This window comes from Monodon monoceros, unplaced genomic scaffold, assembly GCF_005190385.1.
Source record: "Monodon monoceros isolate NGI ecotype Baffin Bay Population unplaced genomic scaffold, NGI_Narwhal_1 Super_Scaffold_16, whole genome shotgun sequence".
In the NCBI taxonomy this organism is placed as follows: Eukaryota; Metazoa; Chordata; class Mammalia; order Artiodactyla; family Monodontidae; genus Monodon; species Monodon monoceros.
This window is the reverse complement of record NW_021703772.1, coordinates 9,950,839-9,976,416: the sequence shown is the minus strand read 5'-3', so window position 1 is coordinate 9,976,416 and position 25,578 is coordinate 9,950,839. Positions and strand designations below refer to the sequence as shown.

Sequence of the window (25,578 nt, the reverse complement as noted above, 5' to 3'; positions counted from 1 at the left end):
TCTTTTTGCCTAAACCCCTCCCTTGCACCTGGTTTCAGGGCTTCTCTTGGTCTTACCAAACGTTCCCATGTGAAGACAAAGTAGGTTTTTTTAAAAAGACTCCGGGACTTAGGGGCAGCATTTGGATGCAAAATGGAATTGAATATAGGGGTGGCTGTAAGCTGCCTTCCAGTTTCTAAGGACCTAGGTGCTGTTTGCTAAGGCAATTTCATTTGGCCCCCATAGGAGAACAACGTATATGTTCCTCGAAGCTGTAGGTTCTCTGCACATCACGTCTAGAAGTGTTTCCCAATTTCAATGTACCTCAATAGTTCTATGGGCTGCATTTCACTGGCAAATTCTGATGCAAGAGTTAAGATGCGAATTCTTGTTATTTCATCCACCTTTCATATTTACAAGACAGTGTAGATGGGTTCCCTGACAATTGGGAAGCCAGGAGTGCTCCCAGGAGGCACAGGGAATGGCTTCAGCAGCCACCAAAACGTACTCCTTGGAACATATAAAATGTAAAAGACAGTAGGATTGTTTGTTTGATAATCAGTATCAAACCCAAACGTTTTACATGATTAAAAAAAAAGAGAGAGACAAGTGCATCCTTGACTTGGTAACATTTATTCAGTATTCTTTGAAATTAGCAAGAATCGGAAGAAGCACATATCAATCAAATACAGCCACAAAAATGTCCTGGATATAAATAAAGATGCACTATGAGAAATACTCACTACTGAAGGAACGGGTACGCTCTTACATTTACTACCCCTTAGCAAGGAACAACTATAAAAACCTTGACTTGTAAAGGAAAATACAGATTCAATTTGTTCATAATTTGCCTCACCAGGCCCTGTCATCATGTATGTTTTCAAGGCCTAGCCTGACAAATGTTACGAAAATGACAAAAAGAAACTCAAGCGAATGTTTCCAGTTTCCGCAACGTTCAACAAAACAGTGCAGAAATAAGTTACTTACCCATGCACAGAGTAAGGCAAAGGCTAATTTCATACGGGTTAGGAATAATAAATTTAACTAGTTTCTTTTTCACAGGACAAACACTTCAGACTTCTTTTTAAGTAATGGTAATACTGTATTATGGTTCATACTCTACATGTGTTTCCTAACTCTACTCAAAAAGCCAACACTCACACGTCAAATACGAACTTGTCCTCGCTTAGACTTATTCTGTAACAACCGCAGAAAACAATCTGGGTTTCGTAATAATATCTACCGTGGAAAGTGCGCACACTAGTCGAAGCATATAGTTTAGAGAGCTGAAAGTACGTTAAAACGCAGTCTAATGGATGTCGCAAATTCCGTTTTTAAAATATTTTTTTCAAACCAAAAGCTGCAGAAAATTAGTTCTTAAATATTCTACCGAAAACTCTTGAGCAGCTAACGTTTTAGATTTCTTAAGCTTTTCATTTTCTTAAAAATATTTAAATGAATGTAGTAGCCCATCCTTTTGAAAAATAATCCCCCAAAAGATTACAAATCTTTTGTTTTAATCAGTGTGACCAAGGGCTTGTCATCGGGGCTGTAATCCTCATAGGCGATGGGGGTCACATCATACATCGCAGGCCGGGATTTCTTTCCAAACCTGAAATCACAGGGAGGGAGGACTCCGGTTAGAGAACTGTTGGCTCTCAAGTCCTGTTAAAGGTAATTGGTGACAATAACTTATCTTCAAGGATCAAATGGAACTATAAAAGTGCTCTCAAATATCCTCTCTAGCTAGTACAGAAATTTAAGACTTCTTGATATTAACATTGAATGAGTATAAATATTAGCCTTTGGCGTGGGAGGGCAAAAATCGGATTTCACAGAACTGTAGAGTCCAAATTAGTAGCGAAGCTTGTCGGTTAAATCTTGGAAGAGCAGTCAGGCGTGACGGCTCTACAACAGGTTTCCAGAAAACATGTATCGATTTGTCTTCTTCTCAGACCCAGAGCGATTTGGAGAGACAAGTCTATTTTACATCCACTCTAGTGCCTGGAATGCAGAGTGGCAGGGTGGGCTTCTCTGCATTTGTGCACAGCCTCTCCCCTGGGACTTGCAGGAGGGCTGTGAGGGCTCAGAGGCCACCTGAGGTCCCAGGACAGAGAAAGGCAGAGAGAGGAAATGACTTCAAATAACAAGGTGTTAGTCTACAATCTGTGCGGGCACGGCCCATCCGATGGCACCCACCTATCACTCCCCAACGCCCATGTACACACAGGCCATTCTTTCTTCTCTGAGCACAAAGCCATTGTCCCAACAGGCTTGTATATATCAAAAAACCCCTTGACAGCAGGACTGAAGCGCAGAAGCCAGGAGTGTCAAAATCCAATCTCAGGACTTCCCGCCAAACCAGTGTTAAAATGGCGATTATTAAAATAAAGCCAATTCAACTTCTGGGTGGTCTCTTCCCTTTCAAGACCTCACCTTCCCTAAAGGCCCCTGGAGTGCAATACGATTTAAACAATCTTCCCCACTAGCCCGCCACCCCTCCTCCCTTTTATAAACAACATTTTTTAACTGTTTCAAGTCCAATGGAGCCTACTAAAAAAGAAATTTTAAAAGAATCTCAAATTTTAAAAGGATTGCCAGGATGGGCCCCCAAGGACTTCTCCGGGCTTATTTCCCATGGCTTTAATCCCATCTCCCCACCTTTCTATCTCTTCTTTTTATATCTTGGAAAGTCTGTCTTCTCACATACAGAGATGAGAAGTAGAATCAAGTGGGAAGTGAGAAAACGTTGCCTTCTTCATATGATCTCTTATTTTTAAACATTCATCAATCTTGTATTCCAATTCACTCAAGATTTATTGGCCTTCCGGAGTTGCAAAGGCACAAATCATGCCAGATAGGCACCAAGCAAAGTGCAAAGATAAAGAGTTAAAGTATTCTGCCACTGAGAAACCACAGCTCTTGAGGCACTATTAAAAAGTCTTCAATAAAATTATGTCTAACATGTTAGCCTCACTGAAGGTCCGGAGTTGTGTGGGCATAAATATGGATTGGACTCCAGCCTGAGGTCTGTTTATCTAAACTGACTGAGGTCTGCACAATCTGAGAAGAGGAAAAGGGCAACAATATAAAAGCCAACTGGCTCTTAACACTTTCTCCCAAGTCTGAAGATTTCGGAGGCTACTTAAAGGAGCAAGCATTTTGACAACCTATTTCTCATAAAATAGGTAGACACACCGGCAACAATATACCACCAATAACATTAATTTAATTAATTTAAAAAATCAGGAAATCCCAGTGTAAAGCTCTCTGTATCCAAACATGGTAGCCACGGGACGGTTTCCTGCAGGAACTCCAATGGGAGTGTCGTCGAATCCTATGCAGCCTATGAATCAATCGGTTGGCCAGCAGGAAAAATCCAAGCCACGTAATAAGTTGAATACAGGTTTACAATACCCATTTTATTTTTTATATGATTCCAGTTTGAAGAATAATCTGTTTCCTCCAAATCTAGAAAGTTAAATGCCTCCATGTTGTGCAATCCATCCACAAGCTGTAGTTCAAAGGGCCGTGATCTTACATTGCTGTCGTGCAGCTGGATATTGACAAGGCAGGTTGGAGGATGAGCGTTCCAGATCCACTGAGCACAACAAAGCAAGAGCTGAAGGCACTCAAGAGCTGCCACGTGTCCACTGTACACACACATAGTCAACTGAAGGACGACAAGCATTGCTTTGTGTCTGCATGGGAAACTCAGCCTGGATCGCAAAGTGTAACGCTGGTGCAAGGGTACCTGGTGAAAGTACGACTAACACCCCCAGCACAATTGGAGCTGGATTCCTTGCACTATGACCTAACCAGCTCCTGAGAAGCCTCCAAATTCCTTAGGTGAGACACAGAAATCCCCACCCAAAGTGCAGCATCTACTATATGGAAGCTAAGATGTGAAATGAAGTAAGACTCTCCTTCAATCTCCCACACCTATCAGAGTAGTGATCTCAGGGTTAGTGCAAAACAAATGTGCATTCATACTTAAATTTCCAACGCTAACAGCTTTTTATACTTACTTAGTGTCTCAGAATTGGGTGGATGTTAAGGAATAAGCTAATACCTATAGAATTCCATTTTAAACTCTCAGGCACTAAGCCAATGTCAGAGCTTGCCTATGTTACGGCAGGAGTTTTTATGCAACTGTTCTTTTTTTAAACAATGCACTGTTTCTCCTTACCCTAAAGGGGCATCTTAATTGCTTAAAAAAAAAAAATTGGAAGCTAGAGAAAATTAAAATGTAGACCTTGGATTAGCAAACTATAGTCTGCAAGCTAGTAATAGCCTGTTGCTTGTTTTTTAAATAAAATTTTATTGGAACACAGTTTGTGCCCATTCATAATGCCTCTGGTGCTTTCGCACGACAAAGGCAGAGCTGGTCACAAAGACCCAGAGGCCATATGGTCCACAAAGTCTAAAATGTTTCACAGGCCATTGATGAAGACCATTGATAGGGGTCACCCACAGTCTCTCTGCAAAGGATTTCACATCGTGTCTCGCTGTGTTAACCATCGTAGAAGCACTAACAGCAGTTGTGCAGCCGTGGTATCAATGTCGCTGACAGCTCAAATGTCATAGTTGGTGACCAGTCTTGTGCGCCTTATTTTACTAAAGAAACTGAAACCAGTTATGAGGGAGGTCAAAGTATGTACATTCTTCTAGCTCATATTCCCCTGGAAGTCAACAGCTAAACAATACCTCCAGGAACGGCAGGTGGACGTGAACTTTAAAAAGGCCCACATCGGGAGATGCTGTTTGAGAAAAAGCGACTCTGTCCTTTCCCAGCTCTCTTTTTGTTTGTTTGTTTTCTGTGATCGGGCACTTATAGCTGGTAGAGCAGTAAGCAATCAGCAAGCGAAGTGTGACCTCAGATGCAGAACTTAGAGAGCTGTGGCTTCACTCCTGCCAGTCTGTCACAAAGTCTTCCCAGCCTGAGTGTAAGCAAAGCGGCTGCGGAACACAGGAAAGGAGGGGCCTCCCTTCTCAACCCAGCACCAGCACCAGCCGACTGCTGACGTCAGAATCACCAGACACTTCCCGGGTCACTAGGGAACGTCACAGATGACCCAGTCAGGATGCAGCCTGTGCAGCTGCTCAGCTGCAGTCATTCTGATCCAATGTCACCTCCAGGCTAGTGGCAGGGAGACAGGCCATGAAATGCATGTTAGCTACAGGCTGGTGCTCAAAACTAGGAAGAGGGGAATTGCAAAAAGGACTCCGTTTTTGTCAATGCCTTTCCAGGGTCTCCAGGAAAAGGGGCAAAAGGGCCAACCAGCCAGAGATCCAGCCAGGGCCTCTGGAGAAGCATGCTGTAGAAGCCACAGGTCATAGCCGAATAAACGTTTAGACAGGAATGTCCTCAGATATTTGGGAAGGCGCTGTATTAACATCAGTGGCTTTATCTGCAGTCACTGGTGCGTGCAGGAGCTCGCTACTTAGGAATTCTGCAGTAAATATTTTTGATATAAATCAGTGCCGAATAAGAACCAGGTTTATAAATGCTTTCAAATTTATTCTTTCCTTCCAAGAGTATTCAGTTAAGTATCTTTTCAGCGGGCTATATAAGCAGGAAGCCCAGAAGAACCCATCTTAACTTATTCCAGGGCTGAGATAAAATACTCTTCTTCCTCTTGAATGCAAAAGGACCTTAGTCAGAGATTCCTCCAGGGTAGGGGAGTGTGGAGGGAATCTGATTTCTTGGGTCTCCCAATACATCCCCGTATAGAGCTATGGAGTCTGCTCTTTCCTGGTGAACTAAGCCCCTTCAGGAAGACTTCTGAGAAACAAATGAATTTGTCTACTCTCCTTTTCTTTTAACATCCTCTACCTCTCATCCAATGTTTTCAAGATACTCCAAATACTCCTGCAGGCTGGTACCACTTACAGAGCTGGTGCCCTGGGATGAATCTATTTCTCAGGCAGGTCAAGACATCCTATGCCAACCCCTCACCGAGATCATCCATTCATTTCAGACCTCAAATTTTAGTGAGGTCTACCATGTGCCAGGACCCACTGGAGATACAGTAATGAAACTCACTGCTCTCTACTCAAGAGGAAAGAGTCAAATAAGCAATTAAGATGAGATTGCAGGGATTCACCTCAACGTTTCCTGGAAGCTGTGTCACTGAGTTGTTGACTCTTAAACAAAGGCTCCCACAACGAGGCTGATCTGTAGGGCTTAACCTGGAAGAGGGTTAACTCTCTCTTCTCCCCCAAAGTTACAGAAGTGAGGCTAGTGCAGCTCCCACGAAGAAGTTGCCCTGGGCTTTGGGGCAGATGCTCTCTATCTCCCAACTTCTCTCATCCACTGGCTCCTCTCCTTGGAAGCCAGGTTCTGGTTTTCGTTTCCCCTGGGCTCACGCTAAGACCTGAGTCTTAGGTTTGCGGGTTTCCTTTGGAAGAAAACTAACTTTCTGAACCTCTGAGCTTCTATGCCACTCAGACAGAATCTGGATCTGCTTGTGTCTTGAACAATATCAATCACGACGTCCCAACAAAGATGATGCAAGTAATAGTTCCCTGGAGGCTCAACCTTAAGACATCAAGCTCAGCCCACTTTTTGCTACAGCACACTCGCTTTCTGAACTGTGCGCTTTAGATCATTCTGCCAACTGAAGGAAAAGATGATGCTTTTAATACACAATATCACTATTATCTTTTTAGTAAATACTCCTTGCAAAACTCAACAAAATTCGATTAACTGATTTTTTCCGTGTTGTAATAGATTTGGAGAAGTAAATGTAGTGTTATCTGTTTATACAATCTTTAAATATTTGTAATTTAATTTGATTGTCATAACTCTTTAAGGAGGTAGTTCTCCCTTCCCACAGTTGAGGGAACTGTATTTGTGGAAGGTTAAATCATCGGTTTAAAATACAGTCAGGGACTTCCCTGGTGGCACAGTGGTTAAGAATCTGCCTGCCAATGCAGGGGACACGGGTTCGAGCCCTGGTCCGGGAAGATCCCACATGCCGCGGAGCAACTAAGCCCATGCGCCACAACTACTGAGCCTGCGCTCTAGAGCCCGCGAGCCACAACTACTGAGCCCATGTGCCACAACTACTGAAGCCCTTGCGCCTGGAGCCCGTGGTCCGCAACAAGAGAAGCCACCACAATGAGAAGCCTGTGCACCGCAACGAAGAGTAGCCCCTGCTTGCCGCAACTAGAGAAAGCCCACATGCAGCAACGAAGACCCAAAGCAGCCAAAAATAAATAAATCAATAATTTAATTAATTAATTAAAATAAAATAGATACAGTCAGGTAATGGAGCAGTCGGGCTTAACGATGTCGCTCCAACACCCAGACTCACGCTCTTTCTATGATACCACACTAATTCCTGTCTCTACAGGAGCCTTTCCTCCAGGAGAGGACACTATTTTATACAATACGAACTCTAACAGCCGAATGACCATCATTTGACTTTCTTTAAATAAGCCCTTAAATCAAATGGGTGATTTATACTCACACTGACTGTTAGAAGAACAACACAGCTAAACACATCCCCCCAAAAAATCATCAAAAAATGTTTCACAACTCCTAGACATTGTTGTCTAGGTAGTAATGTAGTGATAAAGAAGTGAACACGTATAGGAGACCATATCAAAAAGCCAATTATGATGACATGAAGAAATAGAGGGAGTTTGGGTTCTTGAAGGTATTGTTAAGTCATGAAATGAAGCAACTCTAGCAGTATTATATTTTAGACTTCTTACGGGAGATGCAGTCATTTCAGCATAATAAGGCATGAAACAAAAAATAAATCGAGATCATAAACTATAAAAAAAAATGTTTCACACACAGTGATGAAGAGTCAGATATGTATAACAGAGATAAACACAAAATGAATGAATGCATTCAATGAAAACAGAAAGCCAGCAGCAAATTAAAGGGGTTTGCTTATGAAACAGCCTAATTATCCGGTCCCCCAACACTACCTTGAACTTATGTTTTATTCTTTGAAACCCTCCTTGGGGATGTAAAGTCCTGTTCATAATATAAGCCTGATCCCGAGGATGCACATGTGAGAGCAGCACCCCCCTTGCGCCTCCTCCCGCCGCCCACCTGGCATGCCGGATGGAGGCGATGGCACTGCTGAACTCGCTGTCGATGCTGCGGCAGTTGTAGAACTCCTCGTAGGCCGGCCTGGAAGAGCCCTGGTACTCGATGCGGCTGATGCGGCAAATCCCCACAATCAGGATGACGAGCATCAGGATGAAGGCGACGCAGAGGGCGCCGATGATGATGTAGAGGGAGTGCCGGGGCATGTTGGTGAGGCTCTCCGCCATGTGCCCGGACTTCCACTGGATGTCTGAAGGCAGAAATAAGCGAACGGCTGCGGATGAGTTGTGCGTGGCCTTTTGAATGGGAAGGACTTTCTTGTCCTCACATCGGGAACCTAAAATATAAGGGCTGTCCAAGCTGGGAAGAACTGTTTTCTATGGATAATCCAGACCAAAGGCCTTACTGTATACGGACCTCTTACAAATCATTAAGAAAAAACAGGAACATGCCATAGAAAAATGCACAAAGAATATAAAAATGAATTCACCAAGGAAATACAAGTAGAAAATTCTTTAGCTTCATAATTATTTTTAAAAATGCAATTCCTATATCAGTTCCCAAATATTATTTTTAAATTTTGATAACCACAGTTGACAGGGGTACAGAAATGGGGACTGTGTGAATGGATACACAGCCCCTGTGCGGACTGCATGGAGTTTCCTTTGACCCAGAAATTTCAATGTTCCAAATTTATGCTGAGGAAATGGTCCTATAAATGCATAAAGCCCTGGGTGCAAGGATCTTCATCTCAGCAGCACAATTTTTAAATGTTAGATTATCAACTATCACGCATTTAGAAAAAAGTTCAGAAAATAGCACAGACACCCATGTACTCACCACTCAAAGTTAATAAATGTTCCTATTTGACCTTCTTTGCTTTATATTTTTAAAGGTTTTTTTTTTTTAAGAAATAAAACGTTATAGATATAGCTAGAGTCTCTCAACCCCATATTCTCTCTCTACCCCACCAACAGACAACACAATTCGTAAAAGTGGAAAAATGGGAAACAACCTAAATATTCAACTCTTAGTGAGACGGAGAGATATTCACCAAATGGCAAAAGAATAAAAAAAAAAAAGGGTTACCAAACAGAACCTAGTTGTAGAGTACAATCACATATGAGCTTCCAACGTCTACCTTACTGAAAAGCTCAGGATGGAGTGATACCAATGATGAACATTTGTTGTTTTCTTACTATGCTAAGCTTTTTGAAAACATCTCATTTCATCATCACAACCCCCGGAAGATATATTATTCCTTCTCCCCACTTTACAGACAATGTCTAGGAAGCTGATGTCACTTCCCGGGTGAGCATGTTGGCAAGTTTGGGTCCAAATTCTTAGCCTCTGCCTCACACAGCAGTGTGCTAACGACAGTGATCTCTGAAAAGCAGGCCTGCATGGGATTTTTATTTCCTTCTTTACACACCTCAGTCTTTTCCAACTTAAAAAAAAAGAGAGAGAAGAATGCAGTCCGTTTGTAATAATTAAAAAGTAAGCAAAAGTCATCTGAAGAAAACACCCATGGGATTATCTTCCAGCATAACTAGCAGAAGGGGTGTGAGCCTTGGGATCACACCAACCTTGCTTTCAATCCCAGCTGCAAGGTTTACTTGACCTCCCTGAGCCTCAATTTCTTCCGTTATAAGATGAAAATTGCAACATATAACCTATAAGCTTGCTGTGAGCGTTAAGTTAGAAAACATGTAAAGAAAAGTAAGAAAGTCCACTGCTGGGCTCATGGTGGGTGGTCCCTAAGGAGGAGCAGCTGCAGTGGTGGAAGAGGGAAGGATACAGAGGAGGAAGACCCTATCCTCTGAGGCACACACTCTGAGCTGAGGATTATCAGGATTGCCCTGTGCCCACTCAAAAAACACCAACCAGGATGGGCAGGAAAAAAGTGGATGGATGGACATCATCGCTGTATCTGGCACAGGTCAAGAGTGTCTAATTATGTCCCGTTTACAGACCTGCATACAAATGGAATGGTTCAGGTGATGTGACCAGGATTTGAAAGGAAGCTGTGAAGATTAAAAAGGGCTAGATAAGATCAAAGAGAAACTGAACTTGGGAAAGAGGATGCCTTCTCTACTTCACTCACACCGCTACCTCCACCACCATCACCTCCAGGCCATGATTTCCACCTTAGGACTCTGGGTGCTTGGAAATGGGATTCAGGGGTGGGTGGGAATGGGCCTGTCTTCCTGTGAAATCCTCAGGCCTCTTTCCACTGTCCCACTTTAGGTGAGAGTATTTGTCACCTCTGGGTCCTCATACTCTCATCTTAGCGACATCTTCAGTGACACTGGAGTCTCAGAATCAGCCATTCTTTCCCTTGAAACGTTACGATCTGCACAAGAGCACAGGTAAACACCCAAACAAGGATCCGAGTGTGCAGACCTTTTTCCTAGAAGCCTAATGGAAAACTGACCCATGCCCTGAGACTGGATGGTTCCTGAGAGTTTGAGAAGAACGGGATGAATGAAGTGACTTCTGAGTGTGTGTCCAGATCTTCTGGCTCCTGAGTTTTACACCAAGGCCCTCGAAGTCTGGTTTTGCCACTCGAGCCTGCCTTCCTGATCACAAAGCCCGTGCAGCCAACGCACACGCAGGCAGATGGAACGACATAAATCACTGCAAATTAATGGCCGCAGTGGAAGAGAGGGAGTGTTTTGTGAAACCAAGACTCAGTCCCAGATTGGCAGCCCTTTCATCTGGCAGTAACCTGGTGCACATGGAGAGAGACAAGTCATCTTTCTGGCTGAAAGAGAAGCATGACTCACTTGATTTCCAAGTATTTCAACATTCTCTGAAAAATTCAGTTGTAGGCCAGAGTCCAGCACTCACAGGGTGTGCTATAACACTCACTGAGCATTGTCACGAGGGCAGCCAATACTGTTTCTACTCCAGCTTGGGGGAGCGCTCAGATCTGATCATGTGGCAGCCACACAAGTTCTTGATGAGTTCCTATGGTCAATCACACCTTCGCGTAAATAGCTTACACGTCACACCGATTGTGTATACACAGCCAGTGCACAACGGCACACGGCCACTGAAGCAGAAAACCAACGGTACTAGGTTACGTGCTTGGCACACCGCCCCAGGCCTGATGAGCTGCCTAAATCGCTTGCATTTCTGACCATCTGCTCTATTTCCCCAAACTCTGAATTCCAAGCTGTTTGGACTTTCGGGAAAACTTTCTCAAAATTTCTCCTGAACCTCTGTTTCTCCTCCCTGCCCCTGCCCCTTGCTTTTTCCACCCTACTGTCATCTAAAAGTTGTCTGATAAGTGAATGTGGCTGCTTTGCACGCTAGGTGGATTAGGAGGCAAGCTGGATCTGAATAAATCCAACACTTGGTCTGCGAGGCAGCAAATGTATCTGTAGCAGGTGGCTGCAGCTGCCATCTCCCGGTCCATAAGTCATCGCTCTGCCGCATACAGGGAGTCCCAGTGCATGAATCATTTACTATAGTGGCTGCGGCAGGGCTCGGAGAAAAATCATGCACCAGAGCACGCTGGAAGGGATGACCTCACCAGCCCCGGCACATGCATGACCAGGAACGCATGCACACCAACTGTTCAGGGAAAAAATGTCGCACTTCTGGGTCTCAGGGAGCATTTGCATTTCGGTTTAAACTCAATCTGTTTGAGGTTTTGTATCTTCTAAAGTGCTTTCGCCTTTAACATTTCAATCGGTACGAAAATAGGAGCTACGTAGGGGCTGGACTCGGAGCCTCTGCTCAAGGTAAAGCAGGTAGTCAGCGGCCAAGCTGAGGATAAAACGAGACCCACCAACCACCTCCACTCCACCAAAGAGACCTCATTCGATAGACAAATTTAATTCTAAAATACATTTCCCACATCTGTTTTTTCATTTACCCAGGTGAATCTAGCTTGACTAATTTGTCCACCTACTTTTAAGTCTTTTTCAGACTTAAAAAGAGTCTGAAAGTAAAGGAATGAAAGTCTGTTTTGAGTAGATGTCACTTAGCTAGCTAGATAATTTTTGAACCATCTGCAGCCTAGAATAATTGTGAGGCGGGATTTCAAATTTCTTTATGTTTTCTGTAGCTAGAAGTTCGGTGGACAATCAAAACAGTCAATGAGACTGAAAAAAGTTAACACTCTCATTAATCTTCAGACGATGCAGAAGCGGGGGGAATGGAAGGCACAGCTTGCCTCCCTCCTAGCGATCCCATCACTGAACCAGTTATCAATAAGCACCTACTATATGCTGAGCATGGTGCTGAGTGCCTGGGATAAGAAGCAAGGGAAAACTGAGAGAAAAGTGGGCTAAGCCACTTGGCTAAGTCCAAGTGTGCTAAGCCATGAGGGACCAGAGCGGCACTGCTTTGAGAGGGGACGAGGGATTCGCCATCTAACTGGGGATCAGGAGAGCTTTTGTGATGGGGGTCCGCAGCAAGTGTGGCTCTAAGGGTGAGTGCATAGTCACCAGGGATGGAGAACAGCAAAGTGAAGGCTGTCCCAGGCAAAGACCTGGAAGGAGGTGGAAAGTAGAGTGAGGAGCTGGAAGGAGGACAGGGTGGCCACTCAAGGCAGCAAGGCAGAGACTGTCTGAGTGAAGACGGGGCACCTCCCCACGGTGTAGGGGCAGCCCTCCCAGTCCCATAGGCAAGAGTGTGGCCTTTGCTCTTTAGTCATTGATGTATTTTATTTATTTATTTTTTTGCGGTACGCGGGCCTCTCACTGTTGTGGCCTCTCCTGTTGCAGAGCACAGGCTCCGGACGCGCAGGCTCAGCGGCCATGGCTCACGGGCCCAGCCGCTCCGCGGCATGTGGGATCTTCCCTGACCAGGGCACGAACCCGTGTCCCCTGCATCAGCAGGCGGACTCCCAACCACTGCGCCACCAGGGAAGCCCCACTGATGTACTTTAATAGCAACTTGGTGTGGGCAAGGATGGAAACAGTGGTTGCAGGGAGGGTCTGAGGGTTCAGATTTGCACTTTGAAAAAATGCCTCTTCCATTTACGACCACATAGATGAACTGCAGGACATTCTGCTGAGTGAAATAGACCAGACACAGAAAGATACATATTGCATGATGTCACTTATACGTGCAACATATAGGAAAAAAAAACCCCAGACAGTAGAATGGTGGTTACCAGAGGCTGGGGAGCGGGGCTGGTGACAGAAGGAAGGGAGGGAGGGAGGGAGGGAGGGAAGGTGGCTGGGTGAGATGGGGTGGAAGCATGGGCAGTCACTGTTGAATGGGTGTAGAGTTTGTCTTGCAAGATGAAAAGAATTCTGAGGAAAGATGGTGGTGATGGTTGCAATATAAATATAAATGTACTTAAATATTGTATACAATATAAAGGTACTTACACTTAAAAATGGTTAAGATAGTTATGTGTATTTTACCACAATGAAAAAATTTTTTAAATAATGAAAAGGTAAAATACTTTTGGAAAATTAAAAAGAAAGAAAGGAAGCAAAAAGAAAAGAAAGGTTGCTTCTGGCTGTATATGAAGAAAGGGTTTGAGGGTCTAGGGTAGAAGCCAGGTCAGAGGCTACTGCGGCATCTGGCGGAGCGGGTGGTGGTTTGGCCTGCGTGAGAGGGGTGGAGACAGAGAGGTGAAGGAATGTGGGTGTGAGTCAGGGGTGGAATTCACCAGACTATGCAGCTTGTAGAGGCCAGTGAGGAGAGACAAAGGTAGTGTCAAATTTCTTGGCCTTTGGCTTGTATCCCTGGACGGATGAAGTGCCGGAGGCAAGCAGGGGACACGGCAAGACAACCAGGTTTGAGTGGAAGCTCATGAGTTTTGTTTTGTACATGCTGAATTGGAAGTGCCTTTAAGACACCCAAGGGGCGACATCAAATAGACAGTTGTATTATTTTGTTCAGCATTTTGGTTAATAAAAGCAAACGGTTATTGTGAGTTCAATGTGTGCTGAACAGTATTCTAAGTGTGTTAGGTCCTTTATTCCTCGTACGATGCTCCGAAGTGGACGTTGTCACTATCTCCCTTTTATACAAGAAGCAGCTGGGACTCCAAAGAAGCCAGGGAAGGAGCAAAGTTGGTTGTCTTGGGTTTCTTCTTCCCAAAATGCGTGGAATTTAATAATGCTTGAAGAAACCCATCAAAACAGTTATGTTATATGAGCAGTCTTTATTGTACAAATAGATTCGGTTCTTTGGTTCTCATTCTGGTATAAACTAGGATTTTTAAAAAATAAATCTCATTTGGAATTAACATATACACACTGCTATATATAAAATAGATAACCAACAAGGACCTACTGTATACCACAGGGAGCTATACTCAAAATTTTGTAATAACCTACAAGGAAAAAGAATCTTGCCCAGGTTTCCACATGTAATAAGTGGCAGAACCTGAATTTGAACCACACACTTTGGCTCTAAACACTTAATAAGTAATGTTTTCCATACTGCACAATGTGGAAATCAATGTATCGGGGCCAGACTGCATTAGAAAAAAAAGTTTAGAAAACCATATAAAAGCGTGTCACACTTGTAAAGTAAGTACTACTTCATGTTTTGTGTGTGTGGGAGAGACACTGTATGCTATGTGCCACATCAAAATGCAAAGTATATTTCTTACTGTGGGTTGCAGTCGAAAGGCCTGAGAAACACTTCTCTCTGCTATATGCATCCATCAGGACCCGTCAGGAAGGGAGGATGAAGATTCCCCTCATGGGATACCTGTATCTACCTTGGAACAGAAAAGTCAAGGTCTAATTGCATCAATAAAACTACATTATCTACAGAATGCCTGTTATCCTAAAATATTCAGTATGTTTAGAAAATCAGTAGTTATCTCAAAAACATCTAATTTATCAATATTCCATCAGAGGCGGGGAAATTTCACTTTGAACGGACACCCAGAGGCTGCTCACTGCTCAGAGAGACAACTAATGACAGCAACTAAGGCAACCATTTACTGAGCACTTACTGTGAACCAGGCACTGTACTGCACTATGTTATTCACAGGTATTACCCCATTTATCAAGGCCTGTGGCTCAGAGCTCTTGTTTACCAGGAGTAACTACCTGAGCTGGGATTCAAAACCAGGACCGCACAAGTCCACAGTAACGTCCTTCCCGTAATCAGGCTGCTTCCCCACATCTGGCCATGATCGCTTCCCAAGAGGTCAGTGGAGGATGCAGCCTTGGTGTTCAAAGTATTTAGTAAGGTAATTGTGGATTAAGTGGGACTTGTGAGTCAACTTCAACCCCCAACACCATTGCTTCCAAGAGGAAAAGTTTTATTGGCAAAGAGCCAATATATAAATAAATGCTCATGAAAAATTCAAGAACCCCTTAATTTGACTATTCCTTTTCAAGAATTTATCCCACTGATATTCTCACACAAGAATATATAAGAATTTTCACCCTACTGTTGTTTTTAATACCAAAAACCTGAAAATGAGTTATCTGTCTATCAATAGGGGTATGATTAAATAAATAATAGAGCATCTAAAAAATGGAAATACTGTCTGGTGTTAAAAAAATTGAGGAAGATCTGCATAAGCCAACATGGATAAACACTCAAGATCTATTACTAAGCATAAAAGCAAGATGCTGAACAGTATGTACAGAATAGTCCCATTTGTACAGGAGAAAATGGGACTTTATACAGTGACTGAAAGCATCTGGAAGAATCCACAATAAATGGGTAACAGTTGTTACCTTTGGGGAGTGAAGTGGGGAGTCTCCATGGGGAGGAAGATTAATTAATTTTATTTTGTTTGTTTTCTTTTTTATTGAAGTATAATTGATTTACAATGTTGTGTTAGTTTCAGGTGTACAGCACAGTGATTCAGTTTTATGTATATATATATATGTGTGTGTGTGTGTGTATATATATATATATATATATATATGTACATATATATATATTCTTTTTCAGATTCTTTTCCCTTATAGCTTATTACAAAATATTGAGTATAGTTCCCTGTGCTATAAAGTAGGTCCTTGTTGGTTATCTATTTTATATACAGCAGTGTGTGTATGTTAATCCCAAATTCGTTTTGTTTTTTAAAAATCCTGGTTTACAAAAAAAATCTCATTTACAAAAATGAGAACAAAAGATCCGAATCTATTTGTACGATAAGGACTGCTCATATAACATAACTGTTTGATGGGTTTCTTCAAGCATTATTAAATTCCATGCATTTTGGGAAGAAGAAGCCCCAGATATCCAACTTTGCTCCTTCCCTGGGTTCCTGGAGCTACCTGCACGAAGTCTCACAGCAACTCCTGTCACATATGAAGACCCACCCTTGGATGAGGAGAAGGCAAGAGCTGTTTCATTAATCTTTATATCCTGGGCACTATGCTTAACATCTTACAATAAGAGGGCCTTGGTTATTCATTGAATGCATAAATCCAAGATGCCCTGTTCCCCTATTTCTCAACTGCAGAATGTCATTAATTCAATAGTTTAACCATAGATTCAACTGCTCAGTATATAGAACTAGCCAACTCTCAGTCAGCAGGACTGTCTGTAACTCTAACTGTATAGACCTTAAAGCTCCAACACAAATGATACAAAACATTCCACTATGTAGAGAATTATAAGAATTTTGAATTTTAGACTTCGATTTTAGGAAGGCAAAAGTTTTATTAAAATCCTCCCCAAATTTTTTGATCAGTCCAAAGGTGGTTAAGAACAAGTGTCAGAATTAAAATTTCAGCAGGCTTGTTTTGTTAGTTTCTAGAACTTAGGGTTTGCATTTGTCTCAGAATATGTATAAAACATCATAGCTGGGCTTCCCTGGTGGCGCAGTGGTTGAGAGTCCGCCTGCCGACGCAGGGGAGACGGGTTTGTGCCCCGGTCCGGGAAGATCCCACATGCCGTGGAGCGGCTGGGCCCGTGAGCCACGGCCACCGAGCCTGCGTGTCCGGAGCCTGTGCTCCGCAACGGGAGAGGCCACAACAGTGAGAGGCCCACATACTGCAAAAAAACAAACAAAAAACACATCATAGCTACTCTCATGATCCTTTTAGGATAGTTCTGGATCAATGTTTTTGATGGTTTTGATAAATACGTGTGGTCTGCTAGATTTCTGCTTCTTATTACTGATTGGGGGCCAGATAATAACTCTAAAGGGCAAATTTCTAAAAGCGATCCATTATTAGGGTAAACGTTAGGAATGCGAGCCATGGAACCACTAAAATGGTGTTAATTTGCATGTAAATCGCATTGAGGTTTCTGAATCTAGTGTTGGCTGATGACAAAGTAGACTCATTTCCACATGCAGAGCCCTTTCTTCACTGGAATCTGCAGGAACTCTCAGCGTGTGTTTGCGAGTATCACACACGTATTCTACGAATTTCTGAATTTCTCTTTTCCACGTGCAATAGGAAACATCCTACGGTGTTTTGTAAGGAAAAGGCAATAGGAAATGCCTGCCTTATTATAACCTGTGCTTCCTGGCAGAGTATGACACTACTTTGAGGGTGAATCCAACAATTCTAGGGCTGGAAGGAAGAAAACTAACCATTTTATTTAATCCTTCATTTTAGGGATGAAGAGACTGAGCTCCAGAGAGATAAAATGAACTTCCTCCTGCCTGGTGATTGGTTGGGTGGCAGGAGCAACCCAGATCCCTGTTCTTAAGAGCAGCACCCATTCTATTCACCAAATCCTGCCCCTTTAATCAGTTTAAGTTATGTTTATGCGAATACTTATTACAGTGATTAGGGTGATGCTGTAACAGAAAAACAGTAATGCTAAATCATCTCCAAATGTTATAATTTTTAAGAACAAATGGGAGTAACGAAACACTGCTGATAAGGTGCTATGGTAGGCCAAATAATGGTCTCCCAAAGATGAACACATACTATTCCCCAGAATCTTTGATTATGCTACCTTACACGGCAAAAGGAACTCTGCAGATGCGGTTAAGCTGACGGTCTTGAGATGGATAGGTTATCCTAAATTACCTTCATGGGCCCAAAGTAATCACAGGAGTCCTTATAAGTGAAAGAGGGATATGAGAGATCTGGAGAAGGAAATGTGACAATGGAAGCAGGAGTCAGAGAGACGTGATTGCTGGCTTTGAAGATGGAGGAAGGGGCCACGAGCCAAGGAAGGTAGGCAGCCTCTAGAAGTTGGAGAAGGCAAAGAAGAAGGTTCTTTAGAAACTCCAGAAGGAAGACAGTCATGTTATGTTTCAAGCCATGAAATCTGTGCTAATTCGTTGCAGCCGCAGTAGGAAACAAACACAGGTGGTCAGGGAAGGCATCTGAGAAGGTGACGTTCAAGCTGAGACCTAAAAGCTGAGAAGGAGACAGCTGTGCTAAAATCGCAAGGAAGAGAGCTCCAGGCATGGGGAACAGCACAGGCAAAGGCCCTGATGGCAGGAATGAATGGGACCTGCTCAAAGAAGGGAAAGGAGGACAATGTGACTAAAGTGTAGTGAACAAGAAAGGAGGGCAGGTGAATGGCCTCAGGAAGCAGAGGTCAGGCTGGTGGGAAGCCCCATTACTGCCTTTGACAACTTGGAGCCCACCATGCTATGGAGCTACATGGGCCACAGTTCTCCCTCTTCTCTGCTTCATCTGAGCTTTCCTGTTGAGACTTACCAACCTGACCTTGTGTCATTCAGGCACCCTCCTCTTGGTTTCTAGCCACTTCAGAAGATCACAGATGTTCAGGGTTAGAAAGGAACCTCAGAGCCATAGGTCCCATGGCTCATACAGGACAGGAGACCTCTTATATCTTCTCTGCCCACTGACAGTCCAAACTCTGCTTCCACTTCTGCTTTGAATCCATTCCATTGACTCAGATCCATTTCTCTTGGCACTGGCCACCAGCTCCACCTGTGTGCTATCACAAACCTTATATGCTTATTCTCCATTCTTATGCTCAGGTCAAGGATGGAAGCATCCAACATGGGGACCCAGTAGAGCGTAATCTGCGATGACATTTATTTTAACACCTTTGGCTGAATGGAGGGGTGCAAATGAGATCATCAAATGGCAAGTGCTACTCTGGGCGAACAGAGAACCCAGGTGTGTGCTGAGATGTGTGATGGGTCCCATCACACCCAGCTGCTCAGAGTGGCCTGTGCCCTCTGAAAAGTGCCAAAGGCTAGTGTTTGCCAGGAGTAGCTCATAGTATAAGGGCTACAGTGGCGCAGGAGGAAAGAGAAGCAGCAAACACTTATTTAGTGCCTACTGCGTAGCAGAGATCTGCACAAATTTGCCTCCGTTAAGCCTCACAGCAACTTTTCTATCACCATTTTACAAGTGAGGAAGACAAGGCTGAGGTACACTTGTCCATGACGGAGCTAGACCACGAAGCCAACTTTTGTCCGTATTATTCCATCCCTGTATATCTTCTGCCTATCTTACCCATCACCAGAAGGAAGTAAAGCTAGATTTTTTTTTATAGTTATAAGATTTTACTTCAAAACTTCTTAAGGGCATCCTTTGTGTTCCTGACTTCTTCACACCGAGGATTTTAAAATTATACATAGATTTTCCTCTGCCCCAAGGCGTGAAATTTGTCATTTCACAGAATTATCCCATTTTATAATGAAAACTGGTCCTATCTTATGGACAAGTGCACTGAGGCTCAGCACCGCTAAACGCAGCCACACCGTAAGCGCCCCAGCCAGGGCGAGGACCGAGGTCCTGCTGGCCCAAATCTGGGATCCTTGCCACCAGCTGATCTCACCAGACTGGGCTTAACACCCTATACCTACTTTAGTCTTAACATCCTGCATCAGTTCACAGCCCTGAGCATCTGTACCACTGGAATCCCTTTCCTTCCCTTCCTTCAACAATAGAGTGTTTCAGTTGGTCCTAAAACCTTTCTGTACAGGGGTATTTGGAAAGGACGAGCGGGAGACCTAAAAGGAATTACTCTCTTCCTCTCTCAAGTCCTGAGCCAAGATGAAAGACAAAGAGTGAGCAGACAGGAGCCCAAACAACACCTTCATTACTGGTCAAGTTGATGCTGAAGAATATGGTCCATATTTGTGGATAAGAAGGTTTCCTGTTACTGGCCACGCCCCACTTGGGACACACACCAAGAATTAGACAAGCCCGTGCAGTCATAGGCGGTGCTGGACCACCAGGGAGGGGCCTGTTCTTGAAACATGTACAGCGTGGAGGAGTAGAGGCAGCAGACAGGCCAGCCCAAGAGGCAGACAGACAGACAGGGCTGTGTATACTGAGCTGTCTCCTTCCAAACTCACACAGCAGATGAGCTGTCTTTGCCTGATGAAGAGTAAGAGAGTGGGCGAGAGGGCCCAGGAGGGAGATTTGATGACACAGCCCAACCCAACGACCCTGACTAATTTAAATGGGAAGAAAACACACTTCAACGCTGAGCTTTTAGCGATTTACAAAACAATGAAAACCCAATTCCAGGGCAGTTCTCATTTTCACCTCAGTCCTAGCAGATACATGATTTTAACATATAAAATCCTGATCCTGACACTGTCAAACTTCTGTGAGTCCATCTGTAGAGAACACCTCGCTCTAAGCAGCTCAAAGTATTTTTCAGTTTCTTTCATGCGCTCATCCTCACGGAACTTTTCTCCAGGCAATTGATGGAACCTAATACGTTTGAAGACACTTGAAGACAAAAAATGCGAAGTGAATTTACATTCTGTGTGGTTTTTTTTTTAATGCTTTCAACACAAAGACTCTCTTTTCTGATGCGATTCTAATGCTTCTCTGCTAAGCACATTTTTGGCTGTCTTAGCAGCCGCGAACTCTGGATGACATCTGCACATTCTCATCCTGGTGGAAAGGCTGGATTCAGACTCAGGAAGGAGGGAAGCAGCATACACAGTGAGCCAAAGTCCTCAACTGGGATCCGGGAGGCACGGGGGTCTCAGGGTACCCCTTGGGCCTCACTGCCTCACCTGTGAGTGCTGTGGGGCTGGCGCATCCTCTTCTCATTGAATGAAAATGTAACGGTAAGTCACAGTGGCTGAGCGGTAGAATACTCACGGATTTCGCAGTTTGCTCCCACCCAGCCACGTGGGCAGTGGCATGTATAACCATTGGGCTGGTCCAGGCAGGTACCGGCGTGATGGCAGGGGTTACTGTCACATTCATTGATGTCGATGTCACACTCTTCACCTAAGGAGATGAAGAAAAGCGGCAGTGAGCCAGGCTAGCTGCCCCAGTGGCTCTGTCCCCCGTCACTTCTCCAGCTCAGCAAAGATCTAAGGCTGGGGTCATGATCTCCTGCAATGCAGCCCAACTGGCTGTTTGTATAAAGTGCAGAACTCTCCCAGAATTCCAGACAAGGGATCCTTTACTTAAGTAAAGCTTAAAAAAGAAAAAGAAATGGCACCGGTAAAAAGAATCTCCTTTAATCTTTTGAATTCATTATCTGAAGCTGATTCCCATATCTGAATAAACCTTTTGAAGTTTATCGGAAAAACAAACTTGGGCTCCTGATTTTACTAAAGAAATATATTTTGTTTTGGATTTAGTCAGCTGAATCTTCTTATTTGTTTTTCTGAAACTCCGGAAAGCCAAAGAACTCACAGTTTATGGTTCTTTTCTTTTTGTAGCCAAGTGTTTGATTGTGTAAGCCTGGGCATTTGACTATTTTCTGGATAGTTCTAGGTCACAGACGTGTGCCTAGCCTGAGTCAATTATGAAAATGTACTCCTCTTTCAAAATCCCTGGAAATGCTTCTGGGAGGGATTGAAATGCTGAGGGAGAACATCAGGGCCCCCTAAGGAATGACAGTTGTGATGTCTGGGGTGAGTCCAGTCCTGAAATAATCTCCCCTGGGAAATGGTCCCCGAGGGAAGCTCACATCTGCTCCAGTCCGTCCGTCCTTCCCCCATAATGAAAACCGTGACCTGGGGCTCCTGACGCTGCTACACCCAACATTTGTGAGCATCCTTGATCCCCTCAGAGAAAGCCTAGTTTAAACTAACAAACCGGAACATGGGCTGATATCACTGTGGTCCAAAGACCAACTTACAAGAAATAGCTTGTTAGTAGAAGTTACACAAACAAAGCCATCTTTGTGTGATTTTAAAGCGTGTGTATGAGTCAATACAAAACGGGTACACCTCTTAAAGATATCACATCGAAGCTGAAGAGAGGATACTTCAAATTGAGGCAACCTTTCTTAAAAGTGTGAAAATGAGAAAAAGAAAACTTTAAATATACCTCCATTTGCTTAGATAAATGTAAAAAGTGATATATATATATATATTTTTAAATTCCTAGCATTGCTATAGTCATCGACTAAAACAAAAGAGCAAAATCAAATATTCTGTCCATTTTCAAAGGCAATATTTCAGTGTACACTTGGGTAATTACTTCCAGGCTTACTTAATTAGTATTAAAGAGCTTTTCTGTCTGCCATCGGTTTACCTCGTGTTTATAAAACCACCATATGTCACTCACAGACCATTTTCGAGGCAGAATCTCAAACTAAAATGGTTCACGTCTGTTTCACTTCACACTTTTTTCATACCTGGCAGCGGACTGTTTTATTTTTAAAGTAAAATCTGTCAAATAAAACATTTACTACGTCTAGGTCCTACTAGATTGCTTATAATTCAGTAGTGTCTAAGCGAATTTGTTTCCTGCAATAAATATAGTCATTTATATCAATACGAAAGACATGAAATTGATTGCCTCTTACTAACCTCTTTCAAAGGTTTTCTGTCTATTAATGGGGCAATCACTCTGACTGGAAAAGGGCATAGACTAAACTATTACAAACGGCATTACATGGTAGACTAGTTGAAGAGACAGATAAACAGGAACGTGCTGAGAAGCGGTAAAAGGATGAAATCAAAGGCCTTGACAAATATACACATCAGTACTGCTTTCCATCCATTTAGGAAGACAAGCTTAATTGATGTATTTACTAAACAATAGCTTTCTTTTCCTGGCAATCTGAATACTGCAAATTCTGAAATAAGATGCTCTGTTACCTTTTCAGCAATAGCTACAGAAATGGCCTGACTTCTCCCTACTTCTATAGCCTAGCAAAACTCAAAAGCCCCACCCTGCTTCAGAAGTTTAATGTCAGTGTCAAACCCTTTTAATTCCCTAAATTTTGGGCAGTTCTAGAGCTGTCAGTCCAGCCCACCCAGTCCTGCTCTGGTCCAGAGCTTCCCTAGGGATGTAAATGCCAAGTTCAAGTTCAGAGCAGCCCTAATACATGTTTTGGCTCTTAGACCTCTAAGTGGCTCTAATATAGTTGAGAGAAGTCTAAGATCCTCAGGTTTATCTCTTCTTGGGACTCACTGGATTGGAAGGACTTGGTAGGAATAGAGAATGGCAGGAGAAAATAGGATGAACTTTTTCTGTAGACATTCATCAAATATGTAAGACCCAGGAACCAAAGAACCATGGCCCAGAGAGGGTCCCAAACCTATCCCAGTCTGGCTTTCATCACCAGTGTTCTTAGAGCTATACTTGGGATTCAATGACATTAGTTTATGATAAAACTCCATGCCAGTCAGAAGCCCAAATAGCTAGCAGCTATTTCCACAGCATATGTGCTCTGGAGGAACCGTGGAGCAATGCACAGTTCACAGATACCTTTAGATTGACTCTGTTGGCCCATTTTACAAACTAACATGCCTACACTTCTATTTGAATCAGTTACCCCCAACTGGCTTGCAGCTGAGGACTTCACGGTGTCACATGCTGGTGGTGAGCATATGGGGTGATTCCGATGATGGGGCCACCCAAGGAAATTTCCAACCAGAAGACTTCCAAAGAGGATTGCTCTTCTCTGCCTCACAGTGCTCATGCACTTTGCAAGGTAACTGAAGATTTATTAAGAATTATAGAGACTAATTTTGGTTTCATTTATGCTTCCCTGTATTAGGAGTATTATGTTCTTACATACATTTCAACACCTCACCATTCCATCTCCAAGCAATATGCATTCTAGTTAATTTTAGTAGAAGAGTTCTTAGTACATTATATCACCTTTCTCCACTCATAAATAATAAATATAGTAAATAATAAAAAGTACTTAATAATACTTAATACTTAATAAATCTTTATGCTTTTGCTGGCTTAAGCCAGATGACTTTTTCGTTGAGTTGCTTACTTTTTTATTTGAGTGGGGAAAATCAGTTACTTTTGAATCACCGTTGTGCTTGAATAACATTTGTAAAGAGAATACAAAATGAAATTTCTACTTGACTAAGGCTGGAAATCAAAGTCTGAACTTTAAATCTTTTCCTATTGCTTTTCAATCTACTACTTTCTAAGAGGCAATCTGTATAGTAGGTATCAGCTTTGGTAGTATTTATGCAAATTTACAAGTGTACGGTTTAATTCGGTATGCTTTCCTCAGATAAATTAAAATGAAAAAGATAAGTCAGAAGTCTCTGCTGTCAGTATATCCTTGGGTTAACAGAGCCCACACCAAATGATATCAATGAAAATCATTATAATCATAATACCTAGTATTAAATCTAAGCCTATTATGTGCCACGCACTGGAATGGGTACTGTAAGTATAACTCCTTCATACTTCACAAGCATTTTATTCTAGATGAAATGAATCCAATGACTTACTTGGAAGTTCTGCCACAATGGAGCAACTGGAACCTGTCTTGCCCTCCCACTGTAAATAATTACACATGTGGACAAAATATATATTTAAAAAAACACTTTAAGACATTAGACAACAGGCAGTGCATGGCTGTGGTTGCTAAGAGGAGACAAACGAACAGCTGAGTACCATAACCACTCTGGCATTCTAAATTCTGAACCAATTTAGAACACAATGGTTTCACTGAAATGTGGGGAGTAACTGGAATTTGTGGAGGCTGAGGTAGCTGTAATTTGTAGGACAGACCACTACAGAAGGTAGAGCCACTCAGAAAAGGAGCATCAGAGATATAATGCATCCCTGAGTTTGTTGCTGAATACTGTGTACGAGTAGGTTGGAACTCCACAGGCATGGCAAACAAGAGGAAAGATGAACAGTTCCCAAAGCTCACAGAGGACTGGGAAGTATTCAAACTCTCACAGGTTGGAATGCAGACATTTCATTGGCCACCCAGTGCATTATGGGAGGAAAAGGTCACACCTCAGTAGTAGGACATAACTATCCCTAAAGGCTACTAGAGACTCCAAAATACAAAAACAAACCTTGAAAGGATCAATCAGGTCAGCAAGTAACTTACCTACCTGCCACAAAAAAGGCCAGCACTTTTAAAAGATATCCAATCACTCAACAACTTAACTCACAATGACCAGCATTCAAACAAAAAAATATCAGATGTACAAAAAAAAAAGCAAGAACATGGGACCTATAACCAGAAGGAAAATCAGTCAAAAGACAGAGGTCCAGAAATAACAGATGATGGTGAGTAAACAAGACATTTGTTCAAAATGTGAAGGAAAACATGGGGAAAATGAGGATAAAAAAGGAAGATATTAAAAAAAAACCAAATGGAATTTCTAGATGTGAAAAATTCAATATTGTCAAAGATAATATTAAAAGAGAGAGAGAGAGAGAGAAAAAAAACTACAGACGAATATCCCTCATGAATACAGACACAAAAACTCTGAACAAAAT

The 25,578-nt window shown here is 42.9% G+C and overlaps 1 protein-coding gene across 1 annotated transcript in view; it reads right to left on the bottom strand.

The window, feature by feature from the left end:
* Positions 1 to 894: 894 nt before the first annotated feature.
* Positions 895 to 25,578, bottom strand: part of DNER (delta/notch like EGF repeat containing) — a 324,742-nt gene continuing 300,058 nt past the window's right edge. Inside the window, exons 11-13 of the mRNA XM_029225741.1 lie at positions 21,004 to 21,135; positions 8,051 to 8,297; positions 895 to 1,591 (exon numbers count right to left, since the gene is read on the bottom strand). Coding sequence (XP_029081574.1) covers positions 1,480 to 1,591; positions 8,051 to 8,297; positions 21,004 to 21,135 — 491 coding nt within the window. The 3' untranslated portion in view covers positions 895 to 1,479. The remainder of the gene's footprint in view (positions 1,592 to 8,050; positions 8,298 to 21,003; positions 21,136 to 25,578) is intronic.